Raw genomic sequence first — 17,616 nt, 5'->3', positions numbered from 1 at the left:
GTTCCTTCATACAGTAATACACATAACACACCGTTTTTATTAAACTAAAAGATTCGTAATAGTCCTCAGTGATAATGCCTTATGTCAAAGATTTAAATTCAGCTCAATTCAACTTATTTCTGTAGCACTTTGCACAATTTTTGCATGGCTTTACAGAAAGAACATTTTAGAACAGAGAGTATAGAAAAAAGTATAGACATAGTGTAATGATAGAAAACTGGGAACTTCTAAAATGCATAAAATACACAGTCTATAAAAGACTATAGCTGCAACGCTGCCTCAGTATCATTGATTCCCTCGACTATGAAAATGCATTAATGCGTCACATTATTATTGCACTTTTTTGTTTAGACGTTACAAGTACAGACGATATCAAATAATATGTGTAATTGCAACTAAAGATGTAATTGCGTGTACAGACGTAGACACCTACACTCCAAGGATTCCATTTAAAAAAAAAGTCACATCCGGCAATGTATCCCCTACTATTTTTTGTTTTAGCAAGGCTTTCCTTATTTCTTATGTTTACATTCGTCCATTGCAATGGTATTTGAGCTCTTTCTGACAAACAATACTGACATTAAGATGCAGGGCTCTATTTTAACGATCTGAAACGCAAGTACAAAGCGCAACGCACAAGTGAGTTTGTGGGTGGATCTTGGGCGCTGTTGCTATTTTCCGGGCGGGAGAAATAACTCTTGCGCCGGGCGCAAATCAATAAGGGGTTGGTCTGAAGTAGATTCATTATTCATAGGTGTGGTTTGGGCGTAACGTCAAATAAACCAATCAGAAAGTTATCCAACATTCCCTTTAAACGCAAGGGCGCAAGTTCCATGGCGGGTTGCTATTATTATGACGGATGTACCAGGCGTACGCCAGGAGCGGTTCACAGCCGAGGAGACCGACGTTCTTGTAAGAGCAGTCAAAGACAGAGAAGTTGTTTTGTATGGGGATAGGAGAAACCCGCCCAAATCAGCGTAGGTTAAACAGGCGTGAGAGGAAATAGCCACAGTCTCATCAGCTGGCATCCCCATCGTTGCGCAAAGCGCTACAGTGATGTCAGGAGACGGGGAAATCCCAAGCTTGCCAGCATAAATCGGGCACGCCGTGTAACCGGAGGTGGATCTGCCTCTACACAGCACCTGACGCCAGCAGAGGACATCCCTGCGTCCACCCTCACCGCTGAAAGGGTTTGGGGGCTTTGAAATCGGACCCAAGAAACGCAAGCAAGGTCCAACCCAAAAGAACACTTACAAATCAAGTTTATATACATTAAGGTTTCTTATGAAAACATTTTAATTATTATTTACATAAAATAAACGTAATACAGCCACACAACAAACGTATGAAAATATTTTAATCGTTATTTGCATGAGAATTTTTAAACGCACCACACAATAAATAAAAACTATCACCACAATGCTCACCACTATGATTTCCCTTATCTCGTGTATTAATATTTTTTATTGTAACAATTTATGATTTGGAGGGAAAAACCCGCTGTGCGCCGGTGCAAAATACGAATGATACATGCGTCACTGACAAAGTCAATTGCGCTGGGTGCAAGATAGGGCCCGCAGAGTTTTTGTCAGATTATCTCTCTCTTTTTTTGAACTGTTACTTATAAAGGGTGAAGTTACTGAAATTAGTAACAATATTAGTAATTTGTAGAAATGAGTAATAAGTCCCCCCAATTTTTGGTAGTTTGGTAGTATTTGATGTAAATTTATTAAGATGCACTTAGAAATTCTTAATACTTTGTTAGGCAGTATTATTGTTGAATTTGGCTCCTTTAAATTACATAATGCCATCATAATGTTTTGTTTTTTTGCACAGTGTTAGGCAGAATTTTTGAGCCGTTAGTGTTACATCAAGTCCTAAAGTGCTGTTTGCATTTTAATTCTGAGACTTTATTTTTAATACAAGGAAATGTTAGTACTTTTAAGAAAATGATATGGTAAAAGTTTGAAATACTAATGGTAGAAGCTGTACTAATTATTCATGGCAAGTTAGCCAATGGATTTATCAGCTAATTTAAAAAAAATTATTAATCAGAAAAATAATCTATCGACAAACAAAGGATAGATCAAAGCCATGAACAAAAATCATGATGAAATTCTTGTGTGCGAGGTGAAAATGATTAATTAGTAATATTGTTTAACTTTATTAGTAACACTTGGCATATATGCATAGCTGTTTATCATATCCTTCATTTGCATTAATTTATTTAATAATAATAATAATAATTTGTTACATTTATATAGCGCTTTTCTAAAGCACTCAAAGCGCTTTACATATGAAAGGGGGATTCTCCTCAACTACCACCAGTTTAACTCACTATGGTGATTATCCATAGATTGAAGGCTCTTGCCCTGGAATGAGCTTCTCTCTTTTCATGTTGACACGGATTTACGATTAAACTGAAATTTTATTACGAAATCATCTGACAGTTGTGTTCAAATGTAGTGTACAATAGAAAGGCGGTTTAGCCTTTAAAATATTAAAAAATAAACATGACGTGCGATTTAGGTCATTAGGAGAAGACTGGCTATATGTTGTGATTTTATCAAAGTTAAACAGTGAAGTTTAGATCTCTGCCTTGCAGTTAGTGCTACACAAAAATAGATGTGTTGATTATTTACACATGCACTTTTTGTTTATAGTTGAACTATTAACATTCGGCTCTTGCAATGTTAAACTGCAATTGTTTTTAAAATATATAAAAAAGACATTAATTACTGAAAGAGTTTTCAGTAATTAAATACTGGATACAAGACGTGTGAATCTTGTTTTTTTTTTATGGTTTTTAAAATATGACCTATAACAAAAGGTAACAAACACAACATAAGTTAGACTATAACATTAAATAATACATATAATAGGTCAAAGTAAAAAATATATAAGTGCTAAAACGGCTCTTCACATGATTGTAAATTCTTTATCTCCTGTTTGTTACAAATATAAATTATTTTAAAGCTGCGGTCGGCAACTAAGTTGATAAAATTTTTTGATCATATTCACTGAAACCAACACTATGTTCCGATAGAACAACATAAATTGGACAGTTGACCATCAACAAACCAAGCGCTTCTAGCTCCACCTAGAGCCTGTTATTTGTTTTGCAAAAATCCACCGCTCCCGGTTAACTTGGTCAAATCCGGTTCATGTGGTCTAATCCGCGCAGGGCTGTGTAAAATCTGCCTGTCAATCATAGTACCTGCACGCGCCACAGATCCCCCTCGCGGGCGTTACAATATCACCTGTATCCGCCTGAAGTTCAAGTTCAACAAACTTCTGATTCCTCGGTTAACAACTAGAGCTAGGAAAACAACCAATGAAAAAATGGAAACAAAGATAGAAAGCGACCGTGCACGTACAGGGTTTCCCGCAGAAAATTTGTTAGTCAAGGTGGTAGGGTTGAGCGGGTGGGCGGGTCCAAGGGCGTGGCAATCAAAGGGGCGGGGCGTATGCGTCATGATGAAAATTTTAATATTTTAATAAATAAATAAATAAATACAATATTTATGTTTAAAACACTCAAAACTTAATTTTGAAGAAACTATGACAAAAAATTAACACATACTAGATTATTAATGAATTTTAATGTTTTTAACAGATATGGGAATATCTGCGTTATGAAGTGAAACTAAGGGTTAAGAAACACAAACTAAAGCAGATGTTGTACGTCTGGCGAACGATGATAGATAGCGCAAAAATGGTAAAAACGGATTATTTCCCACTATTAATTACATTATCTTAAAGGAGTGTAACTGTAGCATGTAAATAATGCACATAAATAAAGTGAGCAATAGCGCTCAACAATTATATCTAATCAACAGGCACGTGAAACCTTAGCAGGTTGCTCAAACAACAAAATCACCAGCTAACTTACTTTAAAATTACAAGAACTATAGACGAATACAATAACAGGCTTTAATAAACCCAAAACATAAGTCCACTTACAGTTCTCACGGACACGTGTTTTATCAACTGGCTGTCCTCCAGACATGACGGAGCAAGTCTTATCTCATTTCGGCCGTGTGGTGCGCGTGCACGCTCACAGTGTGAAGCACGTCCGCGCTATTCTCCGAGATGTTTTATCAACTGGCTTGTTATCCTCCAGACAGTGACGGTCTCCGGACCACGTCTTTCTCATTTCGGCCGCGTGGCGCGCGTCCCCGCATGCGGTGTGATGCGCGTACGCGCTATTCTCAGAGATGAACTTGACGGCCTTTTGTGCAGCGAAATTTTTTGACAAGTTAGTTAAGGCGGTAGGGTTTCCAAGCTTAGGCGGGCCGCCTTAACTGAAATATGCTGCGGGAAACCCTGACGTAAGAAAACTAGGATCAATATCGGACCAGCATTTGAAAGGTGGAGGAATCTACGAGGTTTTAAAGGGTTCAAGCTTGATGTAGAGCTTGCCACATTTCTTCTCGACAGGTAATTGTGCTTTATCAACCATTTATTGTATGTCGGAGTGTTATATAAGTAATCTAAGTATACTTGCTAAGTATGCATTCACAATAACACTGGTGCACACGCGCTGACGAGCACGAAGGGAGGTTGCTCGATGGTAGTTGGGTAGGGATATAAAAGGGTAAACATTTGGAAACTGCTCAATCCTCCAGAGTTGCCGACGGCAGCTTTAACTTATGCAAACTTTTTTTGTAAATTTGTTTATTTTTCTTATAAAAACTTTTACAGTGATCATGCATCACACTTCGTGTTTTAAACCGTCGTCTTCGTTTTCGATTTTTAACGTCTTTTAAAGAGAGCCAAAGCTTTAACTACACAAAACATTTTAATGAATAAAACAAAACACCAATCTTAAAGGGGACAGAGAATGAAAAACCATTTTTACCTTGTCTTTGTTGAATAATGGAATTCTACCCGCATTCACAAACATACAAAAAGTGCTAGACATGCTAAACATCTCAGTCTCATAGAAATTCCTCTTTTAGAAATGTCAGCCAGAAAACGGCCCAATCTGAAAAACTGATGCTTATGACATCACAGGCATCTAACTGCCCCTCCACTTTAAAATAATTGGCTACATTTTTTGAGTGGCAGCAAAGTCAACCAATCAGTAATGAGATTGCAAGTTAAGCCAGTAGGGGGAGCCAAATAGGTGCAAAACCACTTGTTTAAAATCCCCCACCCTAATAGAGCTATCTGAGAGAGGTTTTTAGGAAGCTTCTAAGGCATTACAGACCTAAAAAATTTTTTGTCTACATGTCACATCACAGAACAAGGATAAATACCCCGTTCAATCATTCTATGTCACCTTTAAAGGTCTCGTTCTTTCTGTGTTTTTAAAGCTTGATTGTGTTTAGAGTACGCAATAAAACGTGTTCATGTTTCACGTGTAAAAAACGAGTTATTTTTCACACAATTTACTTATCTGCATAGCGTTGTATAAAGTTAAAAATCACATCAACAGATATACAGTGAGCAATAGAAACTCTCATTCACCCATTCATCAACATACAGTCCCTTATTTCCATTTAGGAAATAACAGGAAAGGAAGTTCCAGGTCAATTAATGTCCCTTGACACATTTCTTCCGTGTTCATAAACAAATGTTAACACATTCGAAGCCTCAAAGGCAAATATTAACAAAAAACATTTATAATAGTAGCTGTACTTTCGTAAGCATCACAATGACATATAAATAAAACATGAGTCCAGTATGTACATGAAAGACATGTTTTACTTACTGTACTCCACCTTCAATAACGCAAAACCAGAAGTTTATTAAGCTAGAATGTGTTAAAGGTCACTTTAGATAAAAGCCATACAATTCTGTACCTAGGACTCATGTCGTATGTGTCAGTTCATTTCTATGAAGTCCTTTAGATTTGCTTCCCTAAGGAATAGTGAAGGATCGACAGGTATCCATGCTAAATAATAAATGAAAGACATAGCTGTGGTATGTAACAGAGTAGACATCTGTTCAATGCAACCTGAGAAGATGTAAATGTCATGGCAGCTATTCTCTTAATCCAAGTGTCTCAGTCTTTAGACGAGGAGCGCTGGAGAAAGCTGAGTTTTTGTAGGATGCAGATGAACGTTTGGTTAACAGTTGGTTGATCTGTGACTGACCCGTGTTGCTTTTCTCTGTCTGCAGGACCATTACCTGAACCTGTGCTCAACGGGAACATGGAGAATAAGGTAAGGAATAAAAGCCTGACTAACAAGCAACCACAACCACATACAATTACTGTAGAAATAAAAGTGATCTTACTAAAACATATAGACAGCAGCTTTGAATTAGCTGGTATTCAGAGCAATGTAAATATTGCTTTAATACAACAGTCCTAATAACAAGAAATGAAAATTAGATAGGTACATTCTAAAATCGACCACAGTTAGTCCATGAATTTATATTCTGCAGAAGAAAATAGATTTAAAGCAACACCAAAGAGTTTTTTTACCTTAACTCTTTCACCGCCATCGTTTTTTAAAAAAAGTTGCCAGCCAGCGCCAGCGTTTTTCATGATTTTCACCAAAGTTTAATGCCTTCCAGAAAATGTTCTTCTTTAAATATATAAACATACAATATACCAAAAGAAAGAACAGACCCTCTGCTTTCAAACAAAAAAAAATGTTTCATCCTACCTTTAGTGGTTCTTTTGTAATCAGCTTTTGAATATGGGTTGGTTTCTGAAAAAACACCACATTTTGAGCAAAAAGCAGAAATAATTCCATATTTGTGACGGACTTTTCATAGAGATCCCATTCAGAGCGATCTTTAAAACAGACACGGACATGCAGCAGCTTGCCATAGGGCAATACTTCCGGGTTTAAAAAGTTGCGGAAGGGCGCCACCTGGTGGATAATAGCGGTATTGCGGAAAGACGGAAAATCTCGTCATTGGCGGGGAAGCGTTTTCTCTTAATTGACGAGATATCTCGTCAATGGCGGGGAAAGAGTTAGAATAACGTTTACAAAAAATTTTCAGTGGTTCATCCACTCAAAACAGGGTGAATGGCACCTTCACATTCGCTTTGCAGCCCTCTATCTGCCAAAACCGCACTAAAGAAGTTTCCAACCGTCGGGTAGTGGTCCTGTAGTTCGAATGAAAACTACAAAAACTTGCTTTACTGCAGACCTACGACCCAATCAGAGCCAGCTATGCTGCAGTATTTACGACAGTGCTAATGAACAATTACGCTTCTAACCTGTAGGGGGAGCAAAGAGCAATAAATCTTTAGTGTTGCTTTAACAGCATCATACTGAACCAAAAACATCACTGAGAATTTGAGAGACTCACTTAAGACCCTGTTATTTATTTAATGTGTTTTATGTTTCTGTGTGCATGTGAGGAACAGAAAGTGTGTGATGATGATGATAAGAGTGTTGATGTCTTGCGCCAATGGGTCTGCGCAATATCACAAGAAGTTGAACACACAGGATAAGAAGGATGATCCTGTATTTATCTCTCAGCACATGCACACTTCCCTAAACAGACAATGCATACTTGACTTGCTCGCCGTTGTACTATTCTTTGAAATGAAAGAGGTGACCTGGGGTAATGGTGTCTAAACCAACAAAAAGTAGTGCTGAGAAGTCGTCTTCAGGAACAAAAGCAATCCTTAAATTTTTTTACTGTGGTTTTAAAATTACTTTTGCAAAACTGCACCTTTTGGGGTACAATATTATACCCTAAGGACCTATTGTGTACCTTAAGGAACAATTTTGTACCAGTTACATTTTAGGAGTACCAAACTGTTATCATAATCAAGAAGAGCTCCTTGCACACGCCTCGAGAAACCACTTCACGAGAACAGAGAAAGCGATATGGGGACTCATTTATAAAGGGCTCATTATAGTTCTGCATATAAAGGCTCTGCGCCGGTTTTCATTCATACTTCTAAGTCATCGTCTGCATCAATGGTAACTTACTCATGCAGACCCCTAGTAGGGAGTATCCATGCGTGTAACCCACAGTAGCAGTAAAACAGTTGAAGAAGAAGGCGCTTTGGCCAGTAAATCCTCCAAAAGAAGAAGAAGAAGCAGCTGTTTGTTGTGTATGATTTAAGATTAAGATTATCTATGACAGAGGTAAATTTTTTAAGACTTATATGTAGCTTGTAGCGGCCCCGGCCCCCAGTTTGAGAACCACTGGCCTACAGCATAGAACCTACGCATGACTATAAATCGCACTTAAAGCGTGCCTGCACACAGATTTGACACAGAAAGTGATTAGCGCCATGTCAGGGTCTGATCATATGTAAGCACTTTTGCTTGTCTGATTGCTGGTTTTCAGAAATATAGGCCATTATTGCTGTTTGAAAAGGATTTCAACATTGACAGGTGCTCTTTAATATGAAAAATGACATTATTAGGCATCGTTTAAAGGTGGAAATCTGCAACTGTTTAGCTGCGCACAATTTCAAGCTCATTTGCGTTTTATAAATTTTGCGTATTTTAGGCTTGTTGCGATAGTCGGTGAAACTGTGATTACCGGTGCTTCAGCCTCTCACCGGTTAGATAACTTGCCACCTGCGACACCGTCTTTTACCGTCGTTTTGATAAGTTTCGTTAGAGAGAGCAAACACTTACAACTGAATGTGTCTGCTGCCTGAATTCAGCGGAGCTGAACGCGCGTGTCATCAAAGAGCAGCGGCTGCGGGTGTCAGATTTAATTTATTCCTGTCAGACTGCGGCGAGCAGATGATGGCAGAAGCCGCGTGCTTACTCGTTTTTGTTATAAGATACATATATGATGTTAAATATAGGTGAGATCGTTTTGTTGTTGTGTTTTTCATTAAGAATAATAATAAACCCATCATTCAAGCAGCGCTTTATGGAGGAATAGCCGGTTGCTCTGCTTGGGACTGGCGGGTTTCTGTCAGAAGTACCTGCGCACATTGACTCAAGCACTTAAACCAGCTGTTGCACTCACATTTGCACGCAAATTCATACGTGATTTAACGTAGCGTACGCAAGCGCTGGATTTAAACAACAGTTGCATCTAATTCAAAAGTGAAAGTAAAATGCGCACTTCTGTGCATTTATAAGCCCCTCCCACCCGGTGAAACCGGTATCACCGGGTTTGTCACACGCTGATTAACCAGGTGGGAAAATTCTGTCACCGCAACAACCTTAGCGTATTTTTTATAAAATAACGTGCGCTCTTTGGAGAAATTATCATATGATTAAATTTAGGAGGTTTTCTACAGAGCATTTGATAAATTAGGCCCACGCTTTGGATTCACTTGGCTTATGATGAAATTATGGATTTTTTTTGTGTAGATTATTTCATATTTTGCCATCACATTCTGTATAACATGCAAGAGTGCAGAGGTAGCCACGCCCACTTCTTTACATTTAGCGGTATGGCCGGTTTCATCGGATGCAAGCGTGTTGTCACATTTACGCACCTGGAGCCAGAGCATGTGAGCGGTGCGGAGCGGGAGCGGAGCGTTGAGCGGTGCGGTAATATTTCCATCAGAGCGCAGAGCGCATTTCCGATAATTCCGCTCCGCTCGCTCAATACGCTCAGCACCGCTCGCTCATCCCAGAATGCCCTTTGGTAATTTGCTTTCGAGAATCTGTAAAAATGGCTAGCAATAAGTTATGGAGTTCAAATATTGTTTTAATGAAGTTGTCAGCCTTATATATAAATGAAAGAAATGAAACTAAGATGACAGAATAACTGTAGCGTCGTCTGCATCTAGATGCAGTTTTAAAGATTAAAATAACTTTAATCTAACTGATCAACACAAATACAAATATATTTATAACTGATTGCTTAAAACCACTTAAAATAAAAAAATGTATAGTTCTTTGTGTATGTACAGCGGCCACTCCGTGGATGAGGAAGCTGTAGCCAAAAACGCCGGTGCATTTAGTATTAACTGACTGAACACTTGACTTACCTGGACATTTAGATATTAAATTTTTTCATCAACAGTATCTGCGTGGAACATTATAAACATTGATGATAATCTGCAGACTCGACTGATTCAGCACGTCCTCTATTTTACAGAGAGTCCGCTTAATTAACGGCTTTTCGTTCGGTCCGCGTGACCTAAACATTTTTGTTCTGTAATTTGTTCTCGTATAGGCTATATTTCTACATATTTTCGACCATGTAACATTTGGGATAAAATGTAAGTTGTTAGATAGCATTTAAGCTTGTTCTTGTACTGAAATGATGAAATGTTTAGTCTGACTAAAATGATCTATCCAGATTAATTTAGCCAAAATAATGATTTATTCGTTTTCATAGATACATGTTAATTTATCTACTAATATACTATTGAAAATGCCATAAATAAATATTCTGTATTGCATTCGTTTTGTACATTTACAGGTTCATAAATACTGTCTAATTTTAATTTCTTTAAGACACTGTGTTCTGTTTTTACCGATGCAATGTAAATTCGCACTTAAAAACCTTCTTGTTAAGAAATTGTTCTTCAATTTATTTTAGTTTTTTTCAAATAATATATTTATATAATATTATAGTTTGTTAATCTTTTTCTCGTAAGGGGAACGAATTGTTATAATATTTCATAATTACTTATTACATTTATTATAACTTAAAAAATTGTGAATTAGTAAAACATGTGGATGTCGTGGAAACAAATTGTTAATTTGAATTATATCCGTATCAGTTAAACTAGGTCTAATAGCCAACACACAACTGTACATAACTGCTATTTATCAGCTAATACTTTAATTAAATGCAATTATCCAAGAACGTCAGTACAGAAAACAATTAGGCTTACTAAATATTTTTTTTATGTCGGAGCGGGATCTGAGCGGGAATTGGTTTATTTGCGAGCGTGAGCGGAAAGTTAACGGAGCGCTTGCTTGGGCGGTGAGCGACTGAGTGGAGCGCTTGAACAGTAGAGCGGAATATTTAGCGGAGCGTCACACCGCTCACATGCTCTGCCTGGAGCCTCATTTATAAAGTGTGCGTAAGCACAGATTTGATCGTAAAGTGTTCAAAGTCTTTGACGTGGAAAAGTGCTTAGCGCCACGTCAGGGTCTGAGCAGACGTAGGCACTTTTGCTTGTCCGATTGCTGCAGGTTTTTTAGAAAAATAAACCATTCTTGTCGATGACTTTAATTAGGCACAGTTTAAATGCAGAGATTTGAAACTATTTAGCTGCGCACAATTTTAAGATCATTTGCAATTAGGGTGGCCATTCCTGCCAGTTCCGCCCGGACACATCTCGAACATGTTTTCGGGTGCGTTCTCCGGAAGTCGCGTTGGTCGACCGCATACTGTACGTCATCATGGTTTAATATTTCGGGCTCAATTTCAGAAGAGCAATCGTTACATTTCAAGGTAAGAATGAAACTACAATGATTGTATGTCTTAAAAGAAATAAATCTTAATTTTTTTATGTATTTTAACTGAAATGTGAGAACCTCCATGCGGTCGAGCAACGCGACTTGAACCGAAAACCTGTTTGGGACGTGTCCGGCAGAACTGGCACGAATGGCCACCCTATTTGCAATTCACATCTATACATGCATTTTCTGTGCGCACGTTCGTTTTATTAATCACACATACGCACTTTTGAGAAATGACCATAAGATCAAATTTAGGACGTTTTCTATGCAGCATTTTATAAATGAGGCCCCTGAATCTAATTGAATTTACGTATTTATTTATTGGTCTGGCTAGTGGCTTAACTGATCTCTGAAACAAATATCTTGTCAAAAATCAAATGTTTTGGTTTGCTAAAGACAAGGGAGACAACGAGCATGGACACAACTGTGTGGAGAGGTTTGGCAGCCAGGCAATAATTCAAAAACCTGTTGCTAACATTGTATACATTAAATTTACACAGTAACGTTAGCTCTGTGTAATAGCTGATATGCATTAGATATAATATATGAAGTTAATTTCCCTTTACATTTATGGATTTGGCAGGATGTGGGTTGCGTTGCATTCAAGTTATACAGTGAAGTGTGTGTGTTCCCATGGATTTGAACCCATGACCTTGTCCATGCTCTGCCACTTGAGCTACACAGAGTCCCATGTCACGAATCAGCTCTGAATTCTCAAGCCTTGCGGTCATTGGTGGGGTGGGCCTGTCACTCATGAGACCACACTGGAGATTTATGACTACCGTTCAGTGTTCAGTATCAGATGAAGTCTCATAGGAATTCAGGAATTAACCCTAAACACACACAGCCTACTAGTGTACACACCAGATACTCACATTCACCATCCAAAATACACAGAACACAACATGCACAAACAGGAAAACAGGATTGGCTTGTCAGTGAAAGTGTTAACAACAGCATGAACTGGTGATGATATCTATGGCCTTTTAAGTGCACCTAGTTGTTTTTATTTTTTGGTGTTTTTTTCTATTTAAATATCCGAATGTCAGTAAGAAGAAGAAAAATAGACTTTTAAATATTAATACAGCTCTGTTTGTAACAAAGCACAGAGCTGAAAGCGTTGTCAATGTTTTCCACAGATCTGAAATCTACTTAAAAAAGGCAATCATTATTAATCACCGACAACAAATAGTCTACTATACGTGTAACAAACAACTAGTTATGTGTGACACAACACTTTGATTTATTGAACATTTAAACATTTGCCATGAGCAAAGCTGACACTGTTTGTCAAAGCACCACAAAAATATTTTCCTGTGTGCACTGAAATATGAAACAATACTTGTGTAGCTAAACGGATTTATTAACATTGTGAGAGGTGTAGAAACTCTATTAAATACAATAATATGTAAAGTGTAATAGACAATGTAGGTCTATAGATTATAAACAGGTCTAAAGGTTATAAATGTGACAGGTGTTAGAATTGTTTAAGTTGCTTTCTTCACTTTTTTTATTGCAGAAGCAGTAAAAGTTCCTCTCTTGCCTGTTTAATCCACTCATTATTTCAGATTCAGAAGTTGTCATTTTGATGAGTGACTTTACATTACAGATTTGCATTTTTATGTCTTGAGTCAGCTTGAGCTATGCTCGTTCAGTGCAAAGGGCTTGACATTCCCTTGCGAAAATTAACCTTTGTCGCCATCTTGGCTGCGCATCACCGCGAATCACTTGCAGAAAACCGAAAATGGTAAAGAGGCGGGACTTGGGTTAAGCTGAGGTGGCTGGTTCCTAAAACCACGCCCACCTAGCTCGATTCTAGTGACAGCAGTGGCTGTTCAACCCATCACTGAAGTGGCCAAAACCCTTAATTATGCAGAACTTTAAGGCTTAATATAATTTAAACAGCCTTTCATTGATAAACCTAAAGCGGCTGATCTCCGTAGTTTTGTTTTGAAAGTGTGTGAAAGTTGCGCGATCCTATTTCGTCAATTGCGCTGAAAATTCAGAGAAAGCTCTTACATACACACGTACAAAACACTGTGCAGCATGTTTACTAAACTAGCAGTGGACTCCGACATAATATTAGTTTGCGTCCATATAAACTCATCATTACTCCTGCTCGCGTTTGAATGACAGCAGAGAGACTCGCCCACCGTCTCACAGACCACCCCCTCACAGTATTCAGGAAAGAAGCGGTCGAAAGTGGACAAAAGAGACGGATTTAAATACCAGGTGTAAACGTGATGTGTCTCTCTCGTCCACTTGTGATCCGATCGATCAAAACACATCTTAATACCAAGTGTAAACAGCCCCAAACTGTGGGTTCACACCAGATGCGAGTTTAACGATTTGCGCGAGTAATTGACATACAAAGACGCGATTAGACGTGTCCTCACGTGGGAGAATGCGAATGACGTGATACGGGCGACGCGTTTGCCGCGAAAACCCACTGTTCGCCTATAACGCGTCTTCGCTTAAGTTGAAATATTCAACTTGAGTGAAAAATTTGCATGACACAAAGTTAAATCCTAGGAGTAATCTAGAGCGAGTAATGCGATGCCCCACGTTTGGTGTGTACGTAACATAATGTTCAAGCGTCCAACTACGCGTGACTAGCGCGTTTTTGCCTCCTCTACAGCGGCTGGTGTTAATACACCATAAGCACAAATGCGCTTTAGCGCTGACTGACTTTGATCACGGCCAGTCGTTCTTCGGTTTAACACACAATTGCTGCATGTCCATTACCCTTTAAAATGCACAAGTTTACATTGCAAAGTGACATTTTTTTTTCCATTGGCCATATTTTCAATTTGCAGCCTCAATTTGCGCAATTTGAATGGTAATGGAAATGCAGCTACTGTTAATCAGACCCGGGACCCGGAATAATCACTGGGACTGACCCAGACCCAACTGATCATTTAAAATATAGACCTGGAATTGTACTGAAGACCTCTAATGCATACTCTGCTCAAGTTCACAAGAATAAAAGGACACAATGTGACAAGGACCAATTCATAGAGAAACAGAGAGCACACGAACTCAAACCAAACTCATTAGGAAGAGACATGACGTGCTTACACGCAAAATGTCGTTATCAAAGAGTGTCGTTATCACGGAAGAACAAAAAAGACAACATTTTATGCTAGATATACTTGGGCGGTTCTTCAAATACCTTGGCGGCTCGCCCAAGTAAAGTCAATGTGTGGGAAACTGGAAACACTGGATGCAACCTGTTTGTTGTGCACTCACCAGCTGGCCTGTATCTCTTTTTAGGAACTACAACTTTGTAAGTGTTGTAAGAATGAGTCACAGAATCAGAAACATATTCAACATATCAGGGAAAGGGAACACCTGGGGCCTCATTTATAATGCGTGCATATGCACAGATTTGATCATAAAGTGTGCGTACACAAAAATCCACATCAAAGTCTATATATTTATAAAAACTGTCTTTGACGTGGAATAGTGCTTAGCACCACATCAGGATCTGAGTAGACGTACGCACTTTTGCTTGTCCGATTCCTGCGGGTTTTTTGAAATATAAGCCATTCTTGCTGCTTGAAAGGGGTTTAAACATTGACAAGCGCTCTTTTATATGTCTATGACATTAATTAGGCATCGTTTAAAGATCTGAAACTGCTCAGCTGCACTCAAGTTCATTTGCAATTTATAGATTTCACATCTGAAAGAAAGGGGTACGTGTGTGTTTTCTGTGCGTACGTTAGTAAGTTTTATGAATCGCACGTGCGCATTTTTAATAAATGATGTTAGATCAAATGTAGGATGGTTTCTATGGAGAGTTTTATAAACGAGGCCTCTGTATTGTACCTGTTGCACATCTTTTGTTGGAATTTTTTTTTAACAAGAATGCTAAAAGTTTTTTGTTCTTTAGAACTTTGTGGCTGCACCTTTGTGAAATATTCCTCACAAAAATAAATAACACTGCATCACAGCATCATAAATGCCAGTAAAACATCATTTGTCACAAAAAAGACACAAATACCAGCATGGTTTGTGTTAAAGGGGACATATCATGAAATTCCGACTTTTCCATCTTTAAGTGCTATAATTGGTTCCCCAGTGCTTTTATTAACCTAGAAAATGTGTAAAAGGTCAACCCAGTAACTTAGTTTTGGTAAACCATTCTCTGAAAGCATGTGAAAAATAGCTCATTGAAATTTGGCTCCCCTTGTGATGTCAGAAGGGGATAATACCGCCCCATAATCTGCACTTTCCAACCACTGCACTGCCATTTAGTGCAGAGATCCGCTCATTTACATTTTAAAGGACACCCAAAAAACAGCACATGTTTGCGTAAACCTACAAAGTGTCAATTTTAATGTGCTATAATAAATTATGATATTTTGAGTTAGAACTTTACATATGTATTCTGGGGACACCAAAGATTTATGTGACATATCTGAAAAAATGATCCCATTATCATGGGGATATATAAATATACAGTTTCATAACCAGTGATATACAACTATGGCCAGATATAATACTTTATATATACACTTGAATTCCTCATCATTGTCAGGTATGGTGGAGTTTATTTTAGGCAGACTTACAGTCATTAAAGCGGATCTCTCAGAGATGTACAGATGACTGGTCAGTGCAGATGTTTCAGTTTGATTTCATCAGTTTGTGTATGTTTCTGAAGGAGAGAGAGAGAGATAGTGATGGGCGATCCTTCAGCCACCGCAGGCTAATGGTTGACATGTTAGATGTAGGTGGTAGGAGTGAATCAGTGGGCACTGTCAGCTGTCAGATAATAACTGATACCTCACTAATGCTGCCCACTCTTAAAGTTGATGAACCTTCGCCTCCGGCAACCTGAGAGCCCACACACACTGCAGCTGACAGAAACTACAAATACAGACTCAACACTGACCCCTGCTGGACAACATCACCTACTACACCTCCGGATTTACAAAGACCGATTACTAGATTCCAACTGGCAATGTTTTGTTGGCGATATACAATTAGGAGTTGTTTACTAAGGATTAGACAAATACTCATATTGCTAAGATTTTTATTAGTCTGATATTCAAACGTCTGTAGCAGAAATGGCGCTGCTAACTTTGATGTATTTTGCTGATCTGTACTCAAAAACATTCATGCACCTTTTTTTAAGTAGATAAACACAGCAATTCCTGTAAACATATGTGTTGTTCATGTAGTGAATGAATGATTATCAATCTGTTTGGTTTAAATGATTGTTACACTTGTTCCCCTGGTTTCAGAGACAAGGCTAAGGATAGTCCTAGACAAAGACAATTGTTTGATCTGTCTCAACTGAAAATAACTTGCACTGACAGATCTAAAAATATGCCATTGAGTTGTCACCCCAGTGACATTTTTTTCTAAGACATGTTTATATAAGATGCTTAAACATCTTAATTGAACTAAGGCCTTGTCCTGACTTTAGCTAGGCCTTATGATTATGATTTTTAAAAGCTGTAATACATACATATTCAATTATTTCAATGAACATCAAATGATTCATTCAAATATTATTGGCATTTTTTTATCCTTAACTAAAATCTTTATCTGCCGTTCAGGTTAATGGAAATGTGGCCAAAGAAGTGGTGCTGAAGGACTCCAAGGTATCAGTCAGTCCATCCCCATCCAATTCATCATCCATTACCTCTCTCACGACTCCGCCCACTGGGACTCCGCCCCCTGAGGTAAGCTTAGAATAGAAGTATTAGACCCTTTTACTGTTTGGCAATGTATGCGTGCACATTTTGGCAACGGAAGAATAGCAAGAATCAGCAGTGAAGCAACACAGAGAAAGTTATTTTAAAAAGTTGACTTTATTAACTTTTTCAACACATCTACCAGATCTGTGTACTATAGTGGAGTGGATAGAAGACGTTAGCAGATGGCCAAAAATAAAGTCGCCAGATGCATAAATACGTATATTAGTATATTATATTAGTGCAACCAAACGCAACAACCAGACATTTTGATGCTGGGTAACCGTTGTAATAAAGCAATAAGCCCCAAGAAGCAGTGGCTAACGCCCCTTAGCTGTTATAAAATGCACTGTAACCCCACTGCTTTGCGGGGCTTATTGCTTTTATAAAACGGTTACTTCATATGCATACTTCATAGTGCCCAACCAACACGCAGGAAAGACACAATGAAAATATGATTGCATTTTAGTCATGCATTATATTAATACCCATATTTATTTGCATACTGTTGCTGTATGCTTGGCATACTATTTCACATACTATACCTTTAACATACTTTATTTTTAATATCCTGATTTGAAAGGTTTGATATATCATTTGTT

At 38.2% G+C, this 17,616-nt stretch overlaps 1 protein-coding gene across 1 annotated transcript in view; it reads left to right on the top strand.

Annotated features, from left to right (window-relative positions):
* The window catches only part of nherf1b (NHERF family PDZ scaffold protein 1b), a 50,804-nt gene that overhangs the window by 29,330 nt on the left and 3,858 nt on the right, over positions 1–17,616 (top strand). Inside the window, exons 4-5 of the mRNA XM_065263076.2 lie at positions 6,127–6,170; positions 16,877–17,002. Coding sequence (XP_065119148.1) covers positions 6,127–6,170; positions 16,877–17,002 — 170 coding nt within the window. The remainder of the gene's footprint in view (positions 1–6,126; positions 6,171–16,876; positions 17,003–17,616) is intronic.

This window comes from Paramisgurnus dabryanus, chromosome 3 (genome assembly GCF_030506205.2).
Source record: "Paramisgurnus dabryanus chromosome 3, PD_genome_1.1, whole genome shotgun sequence".
In the NCBI taxonomy this organism is placed as follows: Eukaryota; Metazoa; Chordata; class Actinopteri; order Cypriniformes; family Cobitidae; genus Paramisgurnus; species Paramisgurnus dabryanus.
Note: the sequence above shows the minus strand (reverse complement) of the source record. Positions and strands in the feature narration are given on the sequence as shown.